Source organism: Oncorhynchus clarkii, chromosome 10 (assembly GCF_045791955.1).
Source record: "Oncorhynchus clarkii lewisi isolate Uvic-CL-2024 chromosome 10, UVic_Ocla_1.0, whole genome shotgun sequence".
NCBI classification, from domain to species: Eukaryota; Metazoa; Chordata; class Actinopteri; order Salmoniformes; family Salmonidae; genus Oncorhynchus; species Oncorhynchus clarkii.
The window spans coordinates 41,370,808-41,396,445 of record NC_092156.1 but is presented as its reverse complement, the minus strand read 5'-3'; the positions used below and the strand labels follow the sequence as shown (position 1 = coordinate 41,396,445).

The window sequence follows — 25,638 nt, the reverse complement described above, 5'->3', positions numbered from 1 at the left end:
CTGTTTTTAGTTTTAATACACTTGCAACAATTACAAAATAACTGTTTTAACTTTGTCATTATGGGGTATTGTGTGTAGATTGATGAGGATTTTTTAAATTTAATCAATTTTAGAATAAGGCTGTTATGTCAAAAAGTCAAGGGGTCTGAATACTTTCCAAATGAACTGTATAATACAGTCATCTATACTCATAATGTTATCATCTTTGACCTGTGTAGTAAAATAATGATTCATTCTTCAGTTACTAGAAACAAATATCATTTTTAATGTATATTTAGCCTATTATTTGCTTGTGTGTAGGACTATATGATGTCTGACTGACTCTTAGTGGACATAGAGATAAATGACCTCTCTCACGCTCAGTCTCTCAGTCTCTCAGTGTCTCTCTCTCTCTCTCTCTCTCTCTCAGCATCACAGCTCAACTTCCAATAAAAAGAGGAGTGTGCGTGTGCACACACATACTGTACATGCTAGTGTGCACATCAGCATAGGTGTTTATGAGAGAGAGCGACTGAGAATGGTGGGAGATAGATGGAGGGAAAGACTGAGTGTCACGCCTGCTCCCGCTCCACCTCCCTGGCGCTCGAGGGCGCCAGGCTGCCCATCATTACGCACACCTGTCACCTTCTCTGTGCGCCTCAGCGCTTCATTGGACTCACCTGTACTCCTTCACGTTTTGATTGCCTTCCCTTTATGTCTGTTCCTCCGTCCCCGTGTCAGCATTGATGTCGTTATGTTTTCCCCTGTCCAGACACTGTCCTTGTTTGTTTCTTGTCTGTTATCCATTAAATGTTCACTCCCTGTACTTGCTTCTCGTCTCCGAGCGTTGGTCTTCACACCGAGACAGAGGGAGGGAGAGCAAGAGAGCAGAGGTTTGTTGGGGTTGGCGCTGCATATAGAAGGTATTGACTGTTGTAACTGGAGCACTATGCAGAGGCTTGAATATGATTACTGAAACACTGGAGTGCCAAACTATAGCTAGTATGCATTCAAGATTCATTCATTATCATTGCCCAAGATGGCATACAGTATGATGATAATAAAGTGTCATTCCCACTCTAGCCAAACAGAGATATTGTGTCATGACGGAGCACGCCCCCAATCTCATCGACGGGGCTGTAGTGGGGCAGGTTCAGAGCTTCAAGTTCCTTGGTGTCCACATCACCAACAAACTATCATGGTCCAAACATGCCAAGACAGTCATGAAAGAGGGCACGACAAAGCCTATTCCCTCTCAGGAGACTGAAAATACTTGGCATGGGTCCATAGATCCTCAAATGGTTCTACAGCTGTATCAATCAAATGTAATCAACCAAATGTATTTATAAAGACCTTCTTACATCAGCTGATGTCACAAAGTGCTGTACAGAAACCCAGCCTAAAACCCCAAACAGCAAGCAATGCAGGTGTAGAGGCACGGTGACTAGGAAAAACTCCCTAGAAAGTCGTCTGATGTTCAAATGTTCATAGATGACCAGCATGGTCACATAATAATGGTGGTGGTTGTCGAGGGTGCAACAGGTCAGCACCTCAGGGGTACTGTTATTTTACTTGTCTGTTTTTTTACCTAACACTTATTTTTCTGCATTGTTGGTTAAGGGCTTGTAAGTAAGCATTTCACGCCAAAATACACCTACTGTATTTGGTGCATGTAAGAAATAAATTTGATTTGATTTGATGAGTTAGGAACTATTTTGTGCAAAGGCAATCACATCGCAGACAGATTTAATCGTAGAGACAGAACACCCAAAAGTGAGAGGGATAATCTCCCCTCCTCATGATAATCTCCCCTCCTCTGTGATCACAGGAAGCTGGTGCAGTTGTCATGGCAACCATTTCTTAGGTACTGGTGGTTCCTAGCAAACAGCCCACTACCATCAATCGTTTGCAGCGGACTGCAGGGTAGAGGCTCTGTGCTGTCATAGTGGAGATCATCCATCAGTGTTTCACTGTGCAGTGTGGGCATGTCTTTAACGTCATTAAGATAAGAAGAACATCGCCGGGAGAAAACTGTGTTTCTACCTCCTACTTCCTGAATCTTAACCTCTCCCTCAGTTTAATAATCAATCTCCCTGATTCAGTATGGAGCACTGGAGTGAGAAACTGGGTTATCATCAATGCCTGATGATTTAAGTATCCGATCAACACCGATAACTTCAATACTGGCCTTCGGAAAGAAACTGACCCATAGAAGCACAGCTCTAAAAGCTTTATTCACATACGCATCTACAAGCGGGACAATAAACAACAGAAACAACATCCAAACTGTTTTTGAATTAAAAAAATGTAAGCAAGGCCATTCTCTCCCACACACTCTCTCATCTACCAATCAGCGTTGTGGGTTGTGTTCCCACCCCCCACCCACCTAGAACACGGGCGGGGCGGCAGGGTAGCCTAGTGGTTAGGGCGTTGGACTAGTAACCGGAAGGTTGCAAGTTCAAATCCCCAAGCTGACAAGGTACAAATCTGTCGTTCTGCCCCTGAACAAGCAGTTAACCCACTGTTCCTAGGCCGTCATTGAAAATAAGAATTTGTTCTTAACTGACTTGCCTAGTTAAATAAAGGTAAAATAAAAAAAATAAAAAAACACAGGAAGTCCTGCAGAAAGGCGGGCAGATACAGTAGACTGTAGAATCGAAATGTAGAATCAAAATGCAGGAATAAGCAGTGTAGCCGCACAACGGAGACAGACACATCTGCATGACACTGAAGCAAGCAACACAAACACACTCCTGTGCTATCAAGCAAAGTTCAGAGATTACAGCAGATATAAAAAAGTATATTGTATTTATAAAATAAAAAAAACACAAAGTACAAAGTAGATACGCCGATACAGGTTTTAAACTCCTCCGTTGGTTTCCACAGAACATCTGTTCTGTCAAAGTAGAGCTTGAGGTCTCAGGTCACATCACACAGCCACTGGCTGCTTAGGATGTTCTCTCAAAACTCCTGGGATCTAAGTTCATCCAGATTACATTTTATCCCTGGTAATAATCATGACTTGAATCTGGATTAAGCACCATTATCTCATTGTCCTCATGTCACATGTACTGGGGTAACGCATGACACCCATAAAGAGCACATGACGTCTGAATTCAGTTGGATATTTTCTGTAACCCGACAAAAGGTGTCTTTACACAATGCTCAGGCAGTTTTCCCTCCCTACGGGCAGAGTAGGCAGAGCCCTCATGTGTACCATAATTAGTGTAGCACCTCCCCCACACAGTGACCTCACAGAGAGCTTTAACAAGGGGAAAGAGATCAAGAGAGAACTGGAACATTGATGAGAACTACAGCTGCACTGCAGTTTGTGGTAGATGAGTAGTGCAACCAGGTTATGGATTCAGTGCAAATAACTGTGTACAGGACGAACTTAGTGTGTTCCCATGCAACCTATATGATGGAGATATATATACACTGCTCAAAAAAATAAAGGGAACACTTAAACAACACATTGTAACTCCAAGTCAATCACACTTCTGTGAAATCAAACTGTCCACTTAGGAAGCAACACGGATTGACAATAAATTTCACATGCTGTTGTGCAAATGGAATAGACAACAGGTGGAAATTATAGGCAATTAGCAAGACACCTCCAATAAAGGAGTGGTTCTGCAGGTGGTGACCACAGACCACTTCTCAGTTCCTATGCTTCCTGGCTGATGTTTTGGTCACTTTTGAATGCTGCCGGTGCTTTCACTCTAGTGGTAGTATGAGACGGAGTCTACAACCCACACAAGTGGCTCAGGTAGTGCAGCTCATCCAGGATGGAACATCAATGCGAGCTGTGGAAAAAAGGTTTGCTGTGTCTGTCAGCGTAGTGTCCAGAGCATGGAGGCGCTACCAGGAGACAGGCCAGTACATTAGGAGAGGTGGAGGAGGCCGTAGGAGGACAACAACCCAGCAGCAGGACCGCTACCTCCGCCTTTGTGCAAGAAGGAGCAGGAGGAGCACTGCCAGAGACCTGCAAAATGACCTCCAGCAGGCCACAAATGTGCATGTGTCTGCTCAAATGGTCAGAAACAGACTCCATGAGGATGGTATGAGGGCCCGACATCCACAGGTGGGGGTTGTGCTTACAGCCCAACACTGTGCAGGACGTTTGGCATTTGCCAGAGAACACCAGGATTGGCAAATTCGCCACTGGCGCCCTGTGCTCTTCACAGATGAAAGCAGGTTCACACTGAGCACTTGTGACAGACGTGACAGTCTGGAGACGCCATGGAGAACGTTCTGCTGCCTGCAACATCCTCCAGCATGAACGGTTTGGCGGTGGGTCAGTCATGGGGGGTGGCATTTCTTTGGGGGGACGCACAGCCCTCCATGTGCTCGCCAGAGGTAGCCTGACTGCCATTAGGTACCGAGATGAGATCCTCAGACCCCTTGTGCGGTTGGCCCTGGGTTCGTCCTAATGCAAGACAATGCTAGACCTCATGTGGAGCATGCCCAGGCGTTGTAGGGAGGTCATACAGGCACGTGGAGGCCACACACACTACTGAGCCTCATTTTGACTTGTTTTAAGGACATTACATCAAAGTTGGATCAGCCTGTAGTGTGGTTTTCCACTTTAATTTTGAATGTGACTACAAATCCAGACCTCCATGGGTTGATAAATTGGATTTCCATTGATAATTTGTGTGATTTTGTTGTCAGCACATTCAACTATGTAAAGAAAAAAGTATTTAATAAGAATATTTCATTCGTTCAGATCTAGGATGTGTTATTTTAGTGTTCCCTTTTTTTTTGAGCAGTGTAGTAGGATTTAAGTACAGTATTGCATTTCAAATGAGATTGGATGGATTGTGAGTGTTCGGCCTATAAAGACATGCACTAACGTCAAAGGAATAGAATAGTATTAGTAGCATAGTCTTTCTGTCCCACGCTCGTCTTCACAGTTTCTCTCTACTTATCTCGCTCTCCTTATTTTGGCCTTTCCCTCCATATTGTCACATGGACACACTGCTGTATGTTCTAGTTTCTCATTTCTAAGACCTAACGCCTTGCATTAAATCTTTGCACGTCATGGTCTTTTTGGGAGAACAGCTACTCTATGTCTGTGAACACTTTGATACTCTGAAAATAACATTTTGGTGAAATGCTTAAGCAGTGGAGTACTCCATTCAAATGTCATAAAATAATTTGGATTGTCTGTCTGTACACTGTATCAGATAAAATAATTGAATGCTGTATTATTGCACTACAAATATAATACAGTAGACTACACAATGCACTTGAATAAGTCACAAAAAGTAGCATTAAGAACTGTTAGGTCAAAATATAAAAAAACATACAAATTCATAAAACATTGTAAAGTTTAAAATCATGTCCAGAGTATTGTATCACGCCAAACATACAATACCTTTTGAATATACAATGATAAATACTTTCAAAAGTCATATTTCTTAAGTGAATATAGTAACATTTCTCATTTAAAGTACATATGGGTTCTTCCCGTAAGCCTCCTGTTTTATGTTGATTTCTCCTTTAGCTGATTCTCTGAGGCTTGTTCACAGTGCAGGGAAAGTGTTAGAGTAATCAGAACCGGGCAGAGGCCTGCACAGGTACGTTGACAAAACTCAGATGGAGGTATGATAAGTTGTTGTAAAGTGAAGCCCTTTAGTGCTACAGCTATTCTACATACAGTGTTTTCTAGGTTGACCGTCATATTGCACTGTTTAGGCAGGTAGGAGCTAAATCCTGGTGTGTCACTGTCCTGAGTATTTCCTTGGACATGATCTCACACTAGAAATGGATTCTAGTCTGTGCTCTATATAGATATGCTGAGAAGGAAATGTCTATCATCAAAATATACTAAATATAGTGCCGCTGTCAAATGTGCTCATGAATATTTGAACTGTGAGAATATATTAACTCTGTCTGCAATGTGAAGTGGAGCAACATGGGGTACTTCTCTCATACCTGGCTCATTGGATGACAGGTATCAGGTATTGATCTATTTTATAGTAGCAACTCAACATGCACATCCAACACCATGTATCAGGAAATGAATAATTCCATCCTATAGGCTGATGTCCGGAGCCAAAAACAAGATCTAGAAAGCAAATATGATGAAAAATGTTAAGTCTTATTTCTAATCAAAATAAACAAAAGTTCTTACCTAGAGTGTGCACACTACACAACTGAGATTGTTATTTCACCAGCTAAAGGGGTTATGGAAGGCATTGACAACATCCTTCTCTTGTACATGTTTTTTTTGTTCTTTGATTGTGACCTCTCACACATACCCCAATAACGCATTATGACATCACAATGAGGTACCCTCACAAGGACACGACAGAATATCCCTTTTGTGTCATGTTTTTCCTGGAGAGGTAAGGTAGGATTTGGAAGATATTGAGTGCCTGCTCCAATGTTAACAGAGGGTGCTTTGCATAAAGACATCATGTTAAGTTCCTTTCTTCTTTAGGATATTTTCTAAATGCAAGTACCTGTCGATGTAGCCATGCAGATTCATGCTTGATGGAAAATGATGAAGGTAGTCTACAGGTGTGGTCTGTTTGAGGAGGGCAGAGGGTTGGAGGAGCTGGCCCCAGAGGTAACTGTTGGATCCCAGTGATTGAATAGGGGTGTTGGTGTCGCTCTTAACATCTTTGAACATTCTCCAGCTGAATACCCCAGAATGAGGCCATCATGGCAGGTCACTGCTGGCCCTGGAATCCTGCCAATAAATAGAAAATACAGTCAGCCAATAGGAGATGGAGAGAGGAGGGGATCAGCTTGACTGACAGCCTTTAAGGAGTCACAACTCATGCAACTGATAAGATCCCTCAACTGGGACATGACTGGTTACTGCACAATCAATCAATCAATCAAACATGGGTGGGTGTTACATACTGAGTTACTTAAATAATTATCATGCTCTGGATTATGTAGGAAGGTGTGCATGGTGAGTTCCATAAAAATGTCTACATTGGCTATTTGTTCAAATCCTTATTTTATTATCCTCACAGACAATAGAAATCAGGACAAATTACAGAATGGATCTATCATGTGCATCTAGGCCAGATTAAAAAGCAAGCAAGTGAAATTTGAATAAAACCAAACAAATGACAAGAATAAGGAAAAATGAAAGGGCTATATGTACCATAGAGACATGCACATCACAGTTTGGGAGAGTGGGGGATAGGCAGGCTGGCGTTTGAACTATTTTAGTATAATTGTGTGTGTGTGTGTGTGTGTGTGTGTGTGTGTGTGTGTGTGTGTGTGTGTGTGTGTGTGTGCGTGTAGGGCAATTGGTACTATGTCTATGGAGGCCACAGTTAGTCTGTGTTAGTCTGTGGCCACTACCTGACACCATGCTGATCATAATAGAAATATTTTCCCTTGTATTGGGCCAGTGATAAGAGGTGGCTGCTGGGCAGCAGGGGCAGAGCTAAAATATGATGTGTGTGGATGTGACAGAGGTGCTGGATGATGCAGCCACTGCTCTGAGGCAGGTGTACACACAGAGCTCAGGACCAGGACAGTGCATACCTTAATCCTCTACGTTATTTGTGCTTAGAGCTTTGCCGTGAGTCTCTGCCAAACAAACCACATATTGTCATTATTATTCTGACCTGGCAGCCACTTTTGGCCTAATCTCAGCTGTCAGTGAGTGATTGGTTTCCCGCTTTAGAGAGATTTCCAAATGTAATATTCATAGCTCACAGATGCATCACAATGAAGGTCAATGGGAAGGAGGGTGTGCAGTGAGTGTCAGGGGAAGGGGACAGATGAAAAATAGAGAAAGGGAGAAACCAAGGTGCTGTCTAGAACATAAAAGGGATTTTCAACTGTCCCCAACTGTCCCCTTTGAAGAACCCGTTTTGGTTCCATGTAGAATCCTCTTGGGTTCCATGTAGAATCCTCTTGGGTTCCATGTAGAATCCGCTGCGGAAAGGGTTCTACTTGAAACCGAAAAGAGTTCTCCTATGGGGACAGCCGAAGAACCCTTTAGGAACACTTTTTTTCTAAGAGTGCAGGAATTCATCGTCCTTTCTCTGCCTCCTCTCTGAGAATCAATGTATGTCTGCTCTTTGCTGACATTATATAATCCATGCCCCCTTTTAAAAAGGACACCGAACTCTGCCTACACAGATCAACCCCACATCTGGGTTGATAAAAGTGACAATTAGAAAATGTATCCAAAGGTACAGGCCTAGAAACATAATCCTAGTTTGAGTTACACCAATCACAGTGCTCCTACATGTTACCAGCAACGAGCATACCTCCAGCTGTAGAATGGGTTTCCTTTCAATTTGAGTACTTTAGAATAGAAAAAAAGAAAGGTTCAAAATATACACACACACACTTTAAAAAAAAACACGCTCCACTAATCCAATCCATCTCGTTAGTTTTCATGTCATGTCAGTACAATGGGAGGACTCTGCCTTGTCCCTAAATCAAAGCTGAAATGAAAATGCCAGTTCAGTTCAGTCTTATTGGGCCTGCAACCTGAAGAAAAAAATGCACGAAGACAAACACACATCTACACAAATACAATGTTTAGCCTACACCGACTTTCCCATTAATATTATACTGTACGAAGTTTATCTGTGAAAGAGTTCACTTGAGTCCATTCTTCTCCCCCGGGTTAGTTTTATTATTACACAAACCCCAGGCCTGGTTTTCAATTCCCTGACCTCAAAGAGTTGTAATGTCTGAGACAACAGCACACAGACGATCTTGGAAAGCCATTTTTTTAATACATTAAAATTGCATAAACTGCAAGCAAAGAATGAAAGGAAGTGGCAGTAACATGACTTGGGAATTAGCATGGCTCAATGATTTACATAAGCAATCGGAGCCAAACCCCAGTAGAGTGAAAGGCAGCAGGGCAAATTAAAAGCAAATAAGTATTTCTGTTAATGTCTACAAAACACACAGCAATAGACTGCCTGTGTTCAAACACCACAGGACTAGAGCAGAGCATAACGATAAAACCTGCAGACATCCAATAGATCCTTAGAAATAAATTGACCAACCTCAAGCATCCTCTAATTGGTAAACCCTGGTCAGAGATGTAGTTCTAAATAGCACACTACCACAGTCTCTGTTCATTAACTGGAGTGTGTTAGTAGAAGGCTGAGAGCTGCACTGAGGCGACACAGGGTCTGTAGGCTCCTCCTCTAAGAGGAATGAATATGACATTGTGAAGTGGGTCAAACAGTCACTCAGTCTGCAGGGTGCGCAGTGCCAGAACATAGAAACATGTAGAGGTAGCTCTGGTCTAGAATATTTTTTCAAATTGGGAAATAATGTTCTTTGCAAAACGAGGTCCTGTCTGAATATTTTTTGAATGCATCCTTCATTCATGTAATCAGTGAATGCATTATAGGCTCAATGAAAGCAAGACTACTGCTTTCATTAATCCACCCTTGTCTGATTTGTGATTACATGAAGGAAGGAGGAGTGCGCATTTTATATGAAGAAATACAAGAGGAAAACTGCTCCAGGCCTCCTTCTCAGAGGAGCACATACCTGTAGTGTGGATGCTCTTGAGTCGCTGGTCTCTGTAGGACTTGTGCTTCTGGGTATACTGGACACAAAGTAGCCTGCTCCCTTGGGTACTATAGGCTGTCTGACAACCACATTGCCTTTCCTGGTCTCTGCTAGAAACAGGCTGTACCAGTAGGCATCACTGGAGATGAGGGTGGAATCAGCGATGGTGGAGCTCCTCTGGCTGATGATACTGTTTCTGCTGATCACACTGTTCCTGTTCAGACTGTTCAGATTCATATTTATAGCAGGAGGCATCTTCATGGGCTTCGGTTTCTGACACTTCAGCACAATGATCACCAATATGGTGATCAACAGCAGGAACGACACTGAACCCAAACCGATGACCAAATACAGATTTAAGTCTGTGAACAAGTCAAATTCTAATGGCACCTCAGTAGTTTCTGAGAATGGCGTCACCTTGTGTTCTACTGTTGATATCTTGATGGTAATTGTGGCCGAAAGAGCAGGGTCTCCATTGTCTTTGGCGACAACAACCAGCCTCTGATGACGGGGGTCCCTGTAGCTGAACATTCTTGTGGTCCGGATCTCCCCGTTGTACTGATCTAGGCTGAACAGAGTAGAGTCACTGGTCTGTAGAAGCTGATATGTGACCCGTGAGTTCTGTAATGAGTCTGTGTCAATAGCGATTACTTTGACAATCAGGAATCCTTTATCAACGGACCTCGGGATCACCTCTTCAATTACCGAGCCCTGTGCTCGCCAAGGCGACACTATGAGCGGGGTGTTGTCATTCTGGTCCAGAATGATGACGTGAACTGTCACATTGCTGCTGAGTGGAGGTAACCCAGAGTCTCTGGCCTCTATGTGGAAAAGAAACTCCCTCTCCCTTTCAAAGTCAAAGGTCTTTAGAGCATAAAGGTTGCCATTCTCTGGATTAATGGAGAACAGCATGGACATAGACGTGTTGATGATCTCCTTCTCCATGATAAAATAGACCAGATACTGGTTCTCGTGGAGGTCGGGGTCAAAAGCACTGAGTGACGTCAACAGTGCGCCGGGGATGTTGTTCTCCACAACATGGATTGTGTAGAACGACTGGGGGAATACTGGTGCGTTATCATTGACGTCCAGTATCTCCAATGTGATTGTCTCATTGTCAAATAAGCGAGGTGTTCCTTTGTCTGTGACTATGAAAGTGATGTCATATCTTGGAATTGTCTCACGGTCCAGTGGTTCTGAAATAAGCAGAGCAAAGTAATCATCCGAAGACTTATCGAGAACGAAGGGTAGGGTTGCTTGTTGGTTCAAAGTGAGTTCAACTTCACCGTTGTCCCCAGAGTCCCTATCGCTTATACTGATTACTGCTATCAATGTTCCAATGGCAACATTTTCATTGACCGTGCTTTTAAAAGATGTAATGGTGACCTCAGGATAGTTGTCATTCAGATCGGTAATAAACGCCATTACTTTACAATCTCCAGATAACGAATTCGATCCTTGGTCTCTTGCTTGAATATATATATCGAAACTGTGACTCTCCTCAAAATCAATCACATCCTTCACCTTTATTTCCCCTGTATTTGAATTTAGATAGAACTTTTCTTGTGTCTTCTCGGATGTATATAACGTGTATGAATATGTAATCTCTGCGTTCGTGCCCTCGTCCAAGTCTGTTGCGTTCAACTTCATTACTAGAGTTCCAATTGGGGAGTTTTCAGTTACATTAATAGCATATATCGGCTGGTTAAAAAAGGGGGCATTGTCATTGATATCCAGAACCCTAAGGAAGATACTGGCCGTAGATGAGCGCGCTGGAACCCCGCCATCTGCAGCGGTTAATATTAAATTATGAACCGCCTGTTCCTCTCGGTCTAAATTACTGTTGATAACCAAATCTACATATTTAGAGCCATCGCTTCCGGTCTGTATTTCAATTGTAAAATACTTGCTTTCGCTCAAATAGTAAGTCTTAATAGAATTCGCACCGACATCTGCATCCACAGCATTTGTCAAAGAGAATCTCTCTCCCGGAGCGGTAGATTCTGAAATATCCAATTGCATTGTCTCCCTTCGAAAGACAGGTGTGTTGTCATTTATGTCCATGATTTCAAGCTCAATGTAAAAAATACGAATTGGATTTTCAAGTATGACATCCGTTTTAAGAAAACAAGACGTTGTCTTGCTCGAGCATATGTATTCCCTGTCTATCTTTTCAAGTATGAACAGCTCTCCCGTTTCTTTGTTAATGTCCAAATATTTTTTTGTGTGGATGATGTCAAGCTTTGCCTTGCGTGTTACCAGAGCGCGAACGTCAATTCCCAAATCTGTAGCCAGGTTTGCAACAACGGAACCCTCTTGCATTTCCTCGGGAATAGAGTAGCGAGTAATGGGCAAAGCAATTCCCCACATCCCGCTGAATACAAAGAGAACCGTGACGCACCTTGTCCAGACAGTTGCAATGGATAAAGCCATTATTGCAAACCAAATATGGTAAAATATGACAGTACTTGTAGCAATGCGTTGAACCCGAATATATTTACATCTAAAAGCTATTGTTTATGTGAGAAACAATCGGTAGTCTTCTCTTCTGCACCGGGGAATTCATACCAAGCCTCCACGCGGTACAAATGCGGTGCGTTGCCCTCCCAATCGTGATGACGTCTGCTGAGTAGTCGTAAAGGAACAGCGACATTGTGTGAGCTATGTGGAAATGTTTTGAATGTAACATTAATGCATGTTTGCAGACGAAAAGTAATCTTTCGAAAGCCCTCTACACGCTCCTACTTGTTAAAAAGCTTCCGGCAAGTTGTGATAATCAGCACCTCAAAGCTATAACTTGGCCTCTCCCTTACTTTATCGTCCTCCTGCGACAGCGACAAGCACGATAACAGCGTCAGGGCATCTCTGAGCAACACTGATCTCGTGAAATAAAACCAGTGCAAAAGATAAATAGAATAATAGTAATCGTAATGTGATTTTAACGTCACAAGGATAGTCTGCGTAAATTCCGAGCCAACCTAAATTCAGCACCCAGCCACATGAACTGCGCCACACAGTATCTGGATCTCCAAACAAGATTGCTTGAATGAGCAGAGCCAGAATTGCAGAAATGGGCTTATAAATAAACATGTTTCCATCCAAACTTTTATGTGAGTAAAGTCATACCATATCAACAACAACAAAAATCACATCTGTGATGGAAACAGGAAGTTTCGGTGCTAATGTATAAATGCAAATAGATAATTAGTTTGTTCGACATGGTGGAATCTTTTTGTGTCTGTTAAATGAATTAGGCGATAAATGGTTGGTTATGTTGATATAATAACCATTATATCGATGTTTCGTGATACATGTTGTCTGGTCCTCCCACTACGACTAGGGAAAGCATGCAGTAGACTACAGATGAAATAAATGATGATCAACTTCACATGGTGGTGAAAGTGCACGGTGATATTGATGCTACTTTCTAATAAATAGCGATGGTCTTATTCTGGTGACTTGATGATAGATGCTTGACTGCCGTTTGACAAATCAATTATATTATCGCTCTTATCCATACTGATCGCATCATGTAGACTAGCCTACTCGCACAGCCTACTCGCACTGTATCTGCGAGCTTTTGGCTAGAGCATGTGACAAAACTATCTGTAGAGTTGAAAATGCTATGGAAACACATTGAACTTTAGATTTCTATACTGTAGGCCTACATCAAAATTGCAAAGAAAACGTACATTTTGTGTAGACTACATCATCATGCACATATTTTTTTCTGCAACAAATACATTTGCTGGAAACACCACTGGTTGAAAAAAAGCGTATATTTTCTTTATGCGAATTATAGAATATTCGCATGAATATCTGTCGCTTTATGGATGTCAACCTAGCTAGTGTCGATGTCAAGCCACATCCCCTGACTGTGTGGTGGTGCAGTATATTCTTAGGGAACAGCGGCACAGTGTCCAATATCAAAGCACACTTGATCTACGTGTGGATTCGAAACGCCAAAATATAAAAATAAATATAAAAATAATAGTCTTCCTCACATATTGCCATTTCTCTTAATCTGCTTCTTTGATTTCATGTTGACGGAGCAAGGCTCATATACGGGCCCCACTAAATGGTCTGTAAAACGTGCAAGACAGAAATTTAATTATGCTATACATACCTGTGATAAAACTCCCCTGCAAGTTGTCATAATCAGCAGCACCTCAAAAACAGAACTTGAGATGGCCTCGATCTGACTGTAGAAGTCGCACTGCAAAAGCAACAACAGAGCGATAGCGATATGGCTCTAAATCTCAGAGCAACAGATAGATAAGAATTCAACTTTTGACGCAATAATCATAATGTGACGTCAACGTCGCAGCGATTGTCTACGTCAATTCAGCACCACCTTCCACAGGCATGGCTCCAACCACAGAAATATATTCTACATTCTTGAATCTAGATTGTTTTTATATGTCCACAACTACATTGTATGTCCCGTAGCCAAACGTAAGGCTCTGCGTGTCCTCCAGTCCACCCGTCCTAACTCACATTGATTAAAATAAATCAGCAGTAAAATCCGATTTTATACATATAAACGTGTTTAAGAAGCCAAACGGGTCAAACATGAAGGTATAAAGTACAACAATATGATATACATGCTTGTAAATCACTGCCTAACAGAATGCCGTGCACAATCAAGGCATTTGGCGAATTTGCCATAACTGCTGGGAACAGATATCCTCAGATCATTTTCCTCATTATCCCCACAAGTGACTATAATTGCCCTTATATCTGCACAATCTCATCATCATTATCAACTAGGACTGTACATGATACAAATTAAAAGAGAGAATTATGACACTGCTGTATTGAGAGAAAATAATATGCTGTAAAGTATTAAGTTATGTGTTCGAAGCATGGATTCAAATATACTAAACTATTTAAATGTTCCTTGTGCACAGAGGTTTATACTATATGGGTTGATTATATTAATAGTTAATGAACATCCACGGAAGTGTGTATTAAATTGTATGCACAGTGTCTTCTAATATATTCATTTAAAAAAGTCCTTGTTTATCAGGTTGTCCCCTCTCTGGTCAAAGCTCGGGTCATAGCTAGAGATGAACCTCTTATTCTTTCCAAACGTAGAGAATGAGTTGTAGACATCCAGTTCCCCCCTGGGTGCAGGCTTCAGAGTGCAGTACCCAGACGGTGTGCCAGGGATGTAGACGTTGTGCTGGTAGTCAGGTGGTGGCTGTGCAGATGGAGGCTGGGTGTAGCTCGGAGTCCACGAACGGTTTGGAACCCTTCCTACACTTCCAACCCCTCCAATCCCTTCGACCTGGGAGGACATCTTGTATTCTGCTAACAAAACAAATCACACAATAAAGTGTTCGTTAGTTAGTGTGATTTCTGCAATAGCAACATTTTATCAAGTGTGAAATAATGTCATGGCGTCAGTTTTATAATTATTTCTCTAGACTACCGGTCTGTATTTTGTTGTCTTTTAGTATTGGTATAGAATATTTTCTGACACTCTAGGTTCCTGGTCCACGTACCACGCATATGACTACCCCAGGTATAGTACTGCGGTGCCACCGGGCAGGAGAAGCCATCAGGGTCCGGCCTGGGTCTACGTGGGAAGGTCCTCTCCATGGATCTAAAGCTGTAGAAAGAAAATAAAAAATAAGGAACTAGAATGACTCCTTGTTGTGTGTGTGTGTGCGCGTTCATGCCCCTCCCTACCTTCACGCTATGCTCAAACCCTACACCCGAGCATTCTGTTCTGCCACATCTGGTCTCTTGGCCCTCCCACCCCTACCGGAGTGCAGCTCCCGCTCAGCCCAGTCCAAGCTCGTCTCTGTCCTGGCACTCCAATGGTGGAACCAGCTTCCCCCTGAAGCTAGGACTACAGAGTCCCTGCCCATCTTCCGAACACATCTGAAACCCTACCTCTTCAAACTGTATCTTAAATAATCCCCCCCCCCCCCACCACCACCACACTCTACTGACAGCTACGTTATAGAATAAAACATTACTTTCTATGCCTGTGATATGTGGTTGTCCCACCTAGCTATCTTAAGATGAATGCACTAACTGAGCGTCTCTAATTGACTAAAATGTAAATGTGAAATGTGTGTGTGTTCGCTTGTTTTTTTTTTCCACCAGCATTTTTGTTGACCTTTTGTGTGCTGAATTTCGTCGATTTTTCGTCAATGTCCAGTCCATGTTCGCTTGCTTGAGCTGCACAATTGAGGACGTAGATAGGTTAGTAATACAGCTGATAGGATAGCCCACATCAATTACATTTAATTGCCACAAATAAATATGAGTCTGTGAGAAATATTAAATGATGTACCATGCTGTGGATAGTTTCAATTGCCACTTGAAATAAATCAATAAGGAATTGATAAATGAACCAATGAATGGGAAAATGAGCAGTACAGTTGTATCACGTCTTGCACTAATGTTCTACAGTAGGCCTACTACAGTCCGTTAACGCACCCAGGCATGCAACTATTGCACCCCTGTGGCACGACGGAGTATCCCTAGGGAGAAGCAGATTATTTGAAGTAGCAAGTGAGCCACCATCCCCAGTCATCAGAGTGATCGTACATATGTATATGCGTTCTGCGTGTTTTATTGATTTATTTCATGACTTTTAAACAGTTTTATTTGGATACATTCATTCTTTGATATATTACTGTGTGTACTGTATGAGTCCCATCACACTATGGACGTCTTGTTCTATTCACGTTCAAGGCCTTGCAGCGTCAGTTTATCCTTGAACAGACAAATGGAAATTGTTGGATTGCTGAGGCAATCATAATAACAATACAATAAGATGTTTTGCTTATAGCACGTAATACATCACATGACTTCTCCATTTCTATAAGCCTTTACACTTTTACGGTATCACCTGGGCTACAATTGATTTATGTTACATTATATATTACACTATATTACATATAAACCATGGTGGATAGACTAACCACGGACCGTCTTAAGGATTATTCAACCAGTGACGTTTGCCCATGACCTTAGCTCACTCGCTCCTAATAGTATAAGTGTGTCTCAGTCCACTTCCATACATATAGTCTTCATGCACCATTTTAATAGTATGACTTTGGAAGTCATATGTTAGCTTTCCTGACTTGTGCGTAATTACTTTCCGTTCATTGACATACTTATCATTTGCAATATTTCTTAGTTGTTGAACAAGCATGAGTGACAATCATCAAAATTATACAAATAAACTGATAAATTATAATTTCTTGGAGGTCTGATGTGATTATATTTGGAACAGTACAGGCCTAGGCCATTTACCTCGTTCGGAATAGTTGCTCCGTTGTTCACTATCAGACTGCGGGAGTCCTGTGCGCTCCAACCCGATTTGGGGTAGTCTGCGCCCTTGGCATTATTCTTCTGTGGAGTCGCATTCATCGGACTGCATGACTTTAGGAACATGAAATCGCTCTTGGATGATTCCGGGGTCAGACACATCTTGTAGCAGTATGACTGAGAAAGGGGACCGTTGCCATTTGCCTCAACGCAGTTCGTGGATCCTTTGGTGCCTGTGGTTATCTGCACGTTCAAGTTGGACTTCTTGAACACATCAGTGGTGGATTCCTCTGATCGGAACCCGCAGCATGCACTCAGAGAGACGTTATACCTCCGAATGGAATGTCTGTCCCTGTATCCCTTTATCGCCGCCAGGACGATTATAGCCACCAGAAACGTGAACGAGATAACGCCCAGAGACACTATTAAGTACAGCGTGAGGTTCGAGCGGTACTGGGGGCTCAGTGTGAGGTCGCCGAAATCAGGCAGCGATTCTGGCACGTTGTCAACAACTGACAGGATGATGGAAACTGTGGCCGAAAGGGGTGGCTGACCGTTGTCCTTGACCAGAATGACCAGCATTTGCCTTATGGGGTCTTTTTCCACAAATCGGCGAATTGTCCTGATTTCGCCCGTGTACAGAGCGACGCTAAACAGGCTCGGGTCGTTTGCCTGAAGCACCTGATAGAACAGACGCGAGTTTTGACCTGCGTCTGCGTCCATCGCAGTGATTTTTGCCACAAGATAGCCAGCATCAACTGACCTGGGCACCACTTCAGTCGCCGCGGTGCCGTTTTGGGGTAGAGGTGCTACTATGACTGGTGCATTGTCATTTTGGTCTAAAATAAAGACATTTACGGTAACATTGGTTCTCAGGGGTGGAAACCCGGCATCTTGTGCTTGGACTAAAATCTGAAAGTTTCTTAGCTGCTCATGGTCAAAAGAACGCAATGCGTAAATATTCCCGTTGTCTGAGTTTATGGAGACGTAGGTGGACACGGACATCCCATGTATATCACCTTCCAGAATAGAGTAAGAGAGATAGGCATTTTGGTCAGAATCTGGATCCAGGGCAGTAACCGAGCAAATTGAGGCTCCTGGTGCGTTATTCTCTGTCAAATAGACGGTGTATGATGGCTGCTTGAATCGGGGTGTGTTGTCGTTCATGTCTGACACTTGAACCAAAATAGTTTTCCTTGTGAACAAGGGAGGTGCGCCCATATCTCTTGCTGTGAGAGTGATGTTGTACTCTGGCACCGTCTCTCTGTCCAAAAAATCACAAGTAACCAAAGTGTAATAGTTCTTAAAAGAGGAGTGGAGCTGGAAGGGGACATGATGTGGAATTTCACAGTCAACATTTCCATTTTCACCTGAGTCTTTGTCCATGACGCTGATGACAGCTATCACAGTCCCCGGTGGTGCGTCCTCTTGGACAGGTGTGGACACTGATGTCAAGATCACCTCCGGGAGGTTGTCATTCACATCTAAGATATTGACTAGAACTTTACAGTGCACGGCCACTGCCGATGGGCCCTTGTCCTTGGCTTGCACATATATCTCATGCATCCTGGCCTTTTCATAATCTACGACACCTTTCACTCTGATCTCTCCAGTGCGCGAATCCACACTGAAAAGCTCGCGCACTTTTATGGGAGCATGCCCGCTGAAAGAGTATGTGATATCCGCATTAGGACCCTCATCCAAATCCGATGCGTTTAGTTTTATCACAACGGTGCCCTTCGGTGCGTTTTCCACAAGCCTCACTCTGTAGAAAGACTGGTCGAACACGGGCGCGTTGTCATTTGCATCCAGAACTGTTATATTGATTTGCGCTGTCCCGGATCTCTCTGGCGAGCCTCCATCCACGGCCGTCAGCACCACCTGGTGCGTATTCTGCTGCTCTCTGTCCAAGGGGCTCTCCAGGACCAACTCCGCAAACTTACTGCCATCACTACGCGTCTGGATGTCCAGGACAAAATGTTCATTCACACTCAGCAGATAAGAGCGGAGCGAGTTGCTTCCAACGTCCAAGTCCTGCGCGCTCTCTAGTGGGAAGCGGGACCCGGGTACCGCCGACTCGGATATATCCAAATTAAACTCACTCCACGGAAAACTGGGTGAGTTATCGTTCACATCTAAAATCTCCACCTCAACCCTGTACAGTTCCAATGGGTTTTCGATTACCACTTGCAAATGGAAAGAGCAAGACAGACTCTGTTCACATAGTTCCTCTCGATCAATTATTTCGTTTACAAATAAAATACCATTTTCTAAATTCACCTCCAAGTATTGCTTTTTTGCGCCTGAAACTATCCTGAACCTGCGCGCAGAGAGTCTCTCGACGTCTAAACCCAAGTCCTCGGCTATGTTTCCAACAAAAGCGCCATGTTCCAGTTCCTCAGGGATTGAATAACGAATCTGAGCCCAAACTAAATCCAGGACACATACGACGAGAGCTAGGCATGTCACCTGCCATATCCCCCCAAGCCGTCTCTTCGCGCCTCGGAGGTCCATCTGAGCGGCGGATTATACTACAAAAAATGCACACTCCATGGGTTTCAGTTAGAAAATCATTACGTTTAAATATATATTATTCTGTAAATAATCATTTTCGAATTGTACTATTTTATTCTAAATGGAAAAAAGGGAATATAAAGATATAGGCTAATAGCATCCACAACTTGAAGTGGAGCCTTGGAGTTCGCCCCAGCCGAGTGTCTTTGAATGTGTGTGTGAGTGAGAAAAGAAGAGGAGAGAAGGAGGGGTGCGCGGAGGAGGTTGGTGTCTCTGATTAGCATTGTGATGCTCTGGTGTGTGTGTGTGTGTGTGCGCGCGCGTGCGTGCGTGTGTTTATTGGCTCAATCCCAGTATTCCGATAGGGAAAAGCGACATCTGCTCTGATTCCAGTTTGAGCACAACACCATAGGCTAATCTTTCGCACTAATCAAATGCAGCGACCGTGTTATTTAGCCCAATTTCTACGGGACGGGGGGCTAAAATGATAGGCTATCACAGTTTAGTTGAATTAAACTAATTTATCTCTCTTGAAGGTTATGATACAAAATAGCATGCATGCATGGTTCATGCGACATATCGCATGCTTTAATATTTGAAAAACTGTCTTACCCATTTTGGGGTTACAAATGGTTCATGTTTATTTGATCCTCGGTTTGTCAAATAGATCTACTGCAGTAGCTTCATTCAAAATGACCAATTGCAGAAGAAGAAAGTAATAGGCAATCAAATCTATTGCATAAACCTTACAACGCACAGGAAAATATTTGAATAAAACCCAAACAATATATTTTTTTTAAGAGCAAATAAGTAACATCTCACTAAAATAAACGACCAAGATGTATAGTTTAAATAATAAAATAAACAGTTTTCAGTAGTCTATAGGCTAGGCTATTCCAGCTGTGCGTGAGTAGAGGATGGGATGGAGCTCAGTGTCTCCTCACCAGTGAGAGGTCATCCTCTCTCGCATCACTCCATCACACGCCTGCTCTAAAAACTCTCCAATCCCCTTGTTTTAAATAAGATGAAAACACAATCTGTCTACCGGAATGAAACCACAGCAGATGGCGAGGTTTTCCGTGGGCTCGTGCTCTTTTTAATTAATGGAGTGGGGATTAGAGGGAAGTGTTCCGGGATCATTAGCGAACAGAAGAATTAAGATGTTTTGTGAGAAATAAACCCGGGGCTATCCGTGGGACGCACAGCGGTTTTCGCTGGTGCAGTTGCATTGACCTGTTTTCCACATGCCTTAAGTGCATGTTTAACGTAATTTACCCAGAGCGGAAACAGAATTTAACTGCTACGCGGCGGTTGGTATCGTGACAAACACATTTACGGATAAAAAGACAAAGGGATTACCACACGCACGCACACGCGCGCACACACCATTATAAAACGAATACTAAAAGTAAAGTAGGGTATCTAGCAATACATCTGGTCTTGGTCTTAATTACAGCAAATCTGTAAAGCTGCAGATGTGGTAAATACAGTAAACGGTATTTTAGATGTGTTTACCATCAGTGTTAGACCTAATCCTTTATTTTCTAAATCCTCCAGTATAAATCAAAGGATGTATGTTAGATTAAGATATAGGCCTACCTACACTAATGGTCCACCAATATCATGAAACGCACACGATTTTTATTAATCGAATATTTTATATTTATGTATTTTCTCAAAAACGCTTCCAACGATTTGCTGTCTGGTAGTGTGTTACGTGCTAGGAGATTACAAGTGATCATGATAAATGCGTGGGGGAAAAATATCGTCTCGGCGCCATCTGGTGTATCAGTCAAAAAGCAGTATACCTTTGATGAAGGCGGTGGCGCTCAGAGGAATTTACAGGAGAGGATGCAAGCGTATGATATTTCGTTAGGGTGCCTGTGAAGGCCAGTAGAGGGAGACATATACTTTAGATTAGCGTCATTGGTCTGAGTCAATGGGAGGCTCGCTCTCACTCTCAGGGTGCAGAGATGGAGCAGGGTGCCACAGACAGGGAATGCCAGGAATCCCAAAGGAATGTGGGCACTACCCTCACCCTCACCATCTCTCTCTCTCTCTCTCTCTCTCTCTCTCTCTCTCTCTCACACACACACACACACGAACAACACACATGTCCAAACATTTATGGGATAAGAAATACAGGTAGATCTACACCAACTGTTAATCAAATGTATACCTATACAAATGTATCTTATTGAGATGTGCCTGACATAATGACAGTGGGCAAACAGAGCGATCGGCTGCAGGTCCCTATCTTTTTACATTCATCCTATGCTGTCATGCCAAGCGACTGTGGCTGATGGGAAGAAGTCTGAAAAGTGAATAACTTAAAGGAGAGCCAATGTTAAGGAGAGAGGGAGAGGCAGGGGGGGAAGAGAAGGACAGTGGGTGATGGCAACAGGAGTGGGGAAGATATAGACCAAAAAGAAAGATTATAGGAAGGAGAGAGAGAATGAAAGGAGGGGAAAGAGGGTAGAGGACGATAGGGGCAGCCACAGCACCTGTTACTCAGCTGCGTAAACCGTAGGATTCCCACAGAAAAAGGAAAGATACTGTATGGGTTTAAGCACAAACAAGGAGTGTTTGAAACTAGGCAGATAATACAGAGACGTGTATCGCACCAGATTAATGTGTGTGTGTGTGACATACTTCTAAAGGACTGGCATGTCCTGTACGGACTGGTGTGACTTGCAGCACTACAGTAGTTTTGGATGGTAGGCTACATGATGTGCAGTTCCACTACGTCCCTCAAAGTGGCAGCACTGATGCCTACATCAGACTTTCCTGGCTGTCAGCATTGACTGTTTATTAGCTCATGTTAATACAACTTCCTGGCACTGCAATGCAACTACAGTGTAATGACTATGTACTCTTTGACACTATTATATTCACATGAACACTGTTCAAGGCCACAGATTATTATCCAAGGCCACATTCTCACCTGTCACCTGGTGTCCTCTCCCCTATTGCGGTGTGCATGTTTCCGCCTCACTTTCTACCCCCAGCTGGGAATTGTGAAATGTTGATTGAATAACACCCCCAGAAGCCTATGTTTGTGTGAAAAATGGGAATTGTGAAATATTACTTGAATAACACCCATGATGCATAGGAGGACAATGCTCTATCTATGTACATGGAAGAAGTCTGAAAGTCCTGTTTTCAAACAAGGGCTACATACAATTGCCCATCCAATGTCTGAGTGTGTTTCCAGTCTCAACTCTGTTTTGTTTTTTTGACCCAAAAGCTCAACTATCATCCTTCACAACTAGGCTGATATATCAACTGTGTTTACACAGCTATAACATAGTGATTAGGCCTACACATGCTGTAGTTGGACACAACAGTGAATAAATTACAGGATGCATTAAAGACCTTGTATTTTCTTTTATATGCCCATATTGTATTCTGTCTTTCCTTCTTTCCACTCCTTTAATCTCATCCATCCTGTCAACCCATCTTCCCTTTTCCTTGTTCTATTTTGAGCTCATTCCTGGTAAGAATATCTGCTGTGAGAACCTAGACATTACCTTTGACACAAATTCAATTCACGTTTTGTGAATATATCCTGAAAAAACTATGGTAAGTGTGTGTGTGTTGGGGACAGGAGTTTACAGAGCCTTCCTGGAGAGAGGGATGAGTGCTTACCCAGGTTGAGGGATCATAAACAACATACTGCTCAGAGCCAATGAAAGAATGGGGGAGGGAGAGCAAGATGAAATGTGACCTTGGCATGCTGAGTGTGTGTGTGTGTGTGTGTGTGTGGGTGTGTGTTCCTCTAAAGTACTGACTGTTATGTATCTGTGAAATCGATTTAACCTGGTCGACCTTAGATACCGCAAATATACACGCAGTCATTATAACTTTCGTACAGTGTCTTTTGTTGCACATTACCTCAGGTGGTTGTGTTGAACTGCCACATTTTGTAATGACCAGCTGTCAACATCTGTGTAAGACTCAGTCATTCTTCGAATACATCATGCTGTGTATATAAGAGGTGAGTGTTATTTATATGTACCAATCAATCACTCATTCTACTTTTTTTCAATATTTTAAACCGCTAAACCGCTCCAAGTGGGATAATTTTCTATGTTAGGCTTGTTTCTGGGGAAATCTGAAACTTTTTGCATCGACTACACACCACCATTTCTTTCTCATTCATCCCTTTTACTATACGCTATCTCTGTGTGTCAGTCTGTGTTGCTATGTTCATTGTGTGTGTTGGCCTATAAAAGCATCTCTTCTACCAAAGATCACAGCCCTGGCAAGAAAACATCCCAACACAGTCCAGCAACACAACTCCCAGAGCACAGTACAACCCTAGAGGCCAACCCCACAGCAGAAGAGTATGGTACAATTTCCCAGTAGACCAAACCCACACCACCTCCTGAACACACAGGGCAACCTTCTGCAACAACACAGGCCTTCAACACAATCCCAGAGCACGGTGCAGTTTCCACTGCTCCACAGCCCAGCAGCACTGCACTACTTCCTCTACTGGGCGGGTGCCAGCGGCCCTTAGCCAATCACGATGTGGCTCTAATAAGATATGACTGACAGGAGGCCTCTTTATGCCAAGACCCAACAGGGTCAGGGAATTCAAGCTGGATAGACGTCCCTGTCTGAATGTTAAACACATTTTCCACAAAGCTAAAAGAAACTCTACCATTTATTAGCAATTGGTGCATCTTTTCCGTCTCCTTTTCGTTTGAAGTCACTCCAACAGATAAATAGCAAAAAGCAAGTCAAATCTTTCCATTACATTGAGTTGTGAACTTGAAATAGGTTGGTTTAGATCAGTCCAGCTTATTTCTCTTGTCATGGTCATACAGAGGCAAACGCACGATTCCGCACTTTGATTTCATAACATATCTCCTACCAGGGGGTTTAAATTCTCTCGCAATAACCAATTTGTCCTTCATCTACTGCTGCTCCCCTAGCCCAGGAGTGCCAGAGTGTGTGTGTGTGAGTGAATGTGAGTGTGTGTGTGATTCAACCAGTTAGAATTATTCAATCAGTCAGAATGAAAGAGTTGGTCAAGCCAATAAATAGATGTATTTAAGCACAAGCAAGGAGTGTTTGAAACTAGGCAGGTAATACAGATTCGTATCGCACCAGATTAATCAGGAAAAGTAAGTCCATCTCTTTCAGCCCAATGTCTCCCGTCTCCTTATACCTCATTATCTCTATCTCACTTGTTCAGCTCACCCTTTCACTCGCTGCTGCTAATCTATTCCAGAGGAAAGGCTACCATGGAAAACGCATAACAAGTGCACATACTTCTCCTCTTGCCAAGAGCGAAATAACACCAAGAAGGGAAAATGAGAGTGGGGGACAGACAGAAAGGGTGGAAGAGAGAGATATTGTTTATTCTAACTCAAAGTGAGATCTTTTGTTGTGGTGGGACCTGTCTTATATTAGACGTCTGAACTCCCTTCAAAGTCTGGAAAGACAGAGGGTGAGCCAAGACCAACTGCTTGTGCGCGTGTCTGAGACAGAGAGAGAGAGAAAGAGGGAGGGGGGGGGGGCACTGATATACTGAGCATGCTGATATACACTGAGTGTAGAAAACATTAGGAACAACTTCTTAATATTGAGTTGCACCCCTTTTGCTCTCAGAACAGCCTCAATTTGCCGGGGCATAGATTCTACAAGGTGTTGAACGCATTCCACAGGAATGCTGGCCCATGTTGACTCCAATTCTTCCCACAGTTGTGTCAAGCTGGCTGGATGTCCTTTGGGTGTTGGACCATTCTTGATACACACAGGAAACTGTTGACCGTGAAAAACCCAGCAGCGTTGCAGTTCTTGACACACTCAATCTGGTGTGCCTGGCACCTACAACCATACCCCGTTCAAAGGCACTTAAATATTTTGTCTTGCCCATTCACCTTCTGAATGGCACATATATACAATCCATGTCTCAATTGTCTCAATATTTTAAAATCCTTCTTTAACCTGTCTCCTCCCCTTCATCTACACTGAATGAAGTGGATTTAACAGGTGACATCAATTAGGGATCATAGCTTTTACCTGGAGTCACCTGGTCAGTGTATGTCATGGAAATATTTGTACACTCAGTGTAGATGGAAATTGAACATATGCGGCTACTGAGATGGACATCTTACAAGATACCAACAGACACAAGCAAAATATAAAACTAGTACAAGAAAGATACTACTCAGTCTGACATATATGCATCATGTACATTAGTCTAAGGTAACACAGTGGATAACAATGGCTTACACACTGTAACAGAAAAAAAAGAGTATTCATCTTTCTTTGCACCGTGGAGATGAAGCTTGTTTAAAATGGGTCCAGTTTTCCATTGTT

At 42.9% G+C, this 25,638-nt stretch overlaps 2 protein-coding genes across 4 annotated transcripts; both read right to left on the bottom strand.

The window, feature by feature from the left end:
- Positions 1–9,393: 9,393 nt before the first annotated feature.
- On the bottom strand, positions 9,394–12,030 carry LOC139418483 (protocadherin alpha-C2-like). The gene has a single exon (XM_071167992.1). The coding sequence runs from the start codon at positions 11,932–11,934 to the stop codon at positions 9,421–9,423; it is 2,514 nt and encodes an 837-aa protein (XP_071024093.1). The 5' UTR covers positions 11,935–12,030; the 3' UTR covers positions 9,394–9,420.
- Positions 12,031–14,013: 1,983 nt separating this feature from the next.
- Positions 14,014–19,485, bottom strand: LOC139418480 (protocadherin-10-like). 3 transcript variants are annotated; one of them, XM_071167987.1, is made up of 4 exons: positions 16,777–19,485; positions 15,632–15,693; positions 15,009–15,115; positions 14,014–14,814 (listed from the first exon to the last, which is right to left on the bottom strand). In XM_071167987.1, exons 1-4 carry the CDS (start codon positions 19,303–19,305, stop codon positions 14,504–14,506), a joined length of 3,009 nt encoding a protein of 1,002 aa, XP_071024088.1. In that variant the 5' UTR covers positions 19,306–19,485; the 3' UTR covers positions 14,014–14,503. The 3 variants fall into 3 exon arrangements, with proteins under 3 accessions (XP_071024088.1, XP_071024089.1, XP_071024090.1); XM_071167988.1 differs by having other exon boundaries at positions 14,014–14,811; XM_071167989.1 differs by lacking the exons at positions 14,014–14,814; positions 15,009–15,115 and adding an exon at positions 16,155–16,233.
- Positions 19,486–25,638: the final 6,153 nt, after the last annotated feature.

Coding starts and splice junctions, on each gene's coding strand:
- LOC139418480 (XM_071167987.1), bottom strand. CDS start 19,305: ATGGACCTCCGAGGCGCGAAGAGACGGCTTGGGGGGATATGGCAGGTG. Junction 15,116..15,631: donor CGAAATTCAGCACACAAAAG/GTCAACAAAAAT, acceptor TTCTTTCTACAG/CTTTAGATCCATGGAGAGGA. Junction 14,815..15,008: donor CTGGGGTAGTCATATGCGTG/GTACGTGGACCA, acceptor TTGTTTTGTTAG/CAGAATACAAGATGTCCTCC.
- LOC139418483 (XM_071167992.1), bottom strand. CDS start 11,934: ATGGCTTTATCCATTGCAACTGTCTGGACAAGGTGCGTCACGGTTCTC.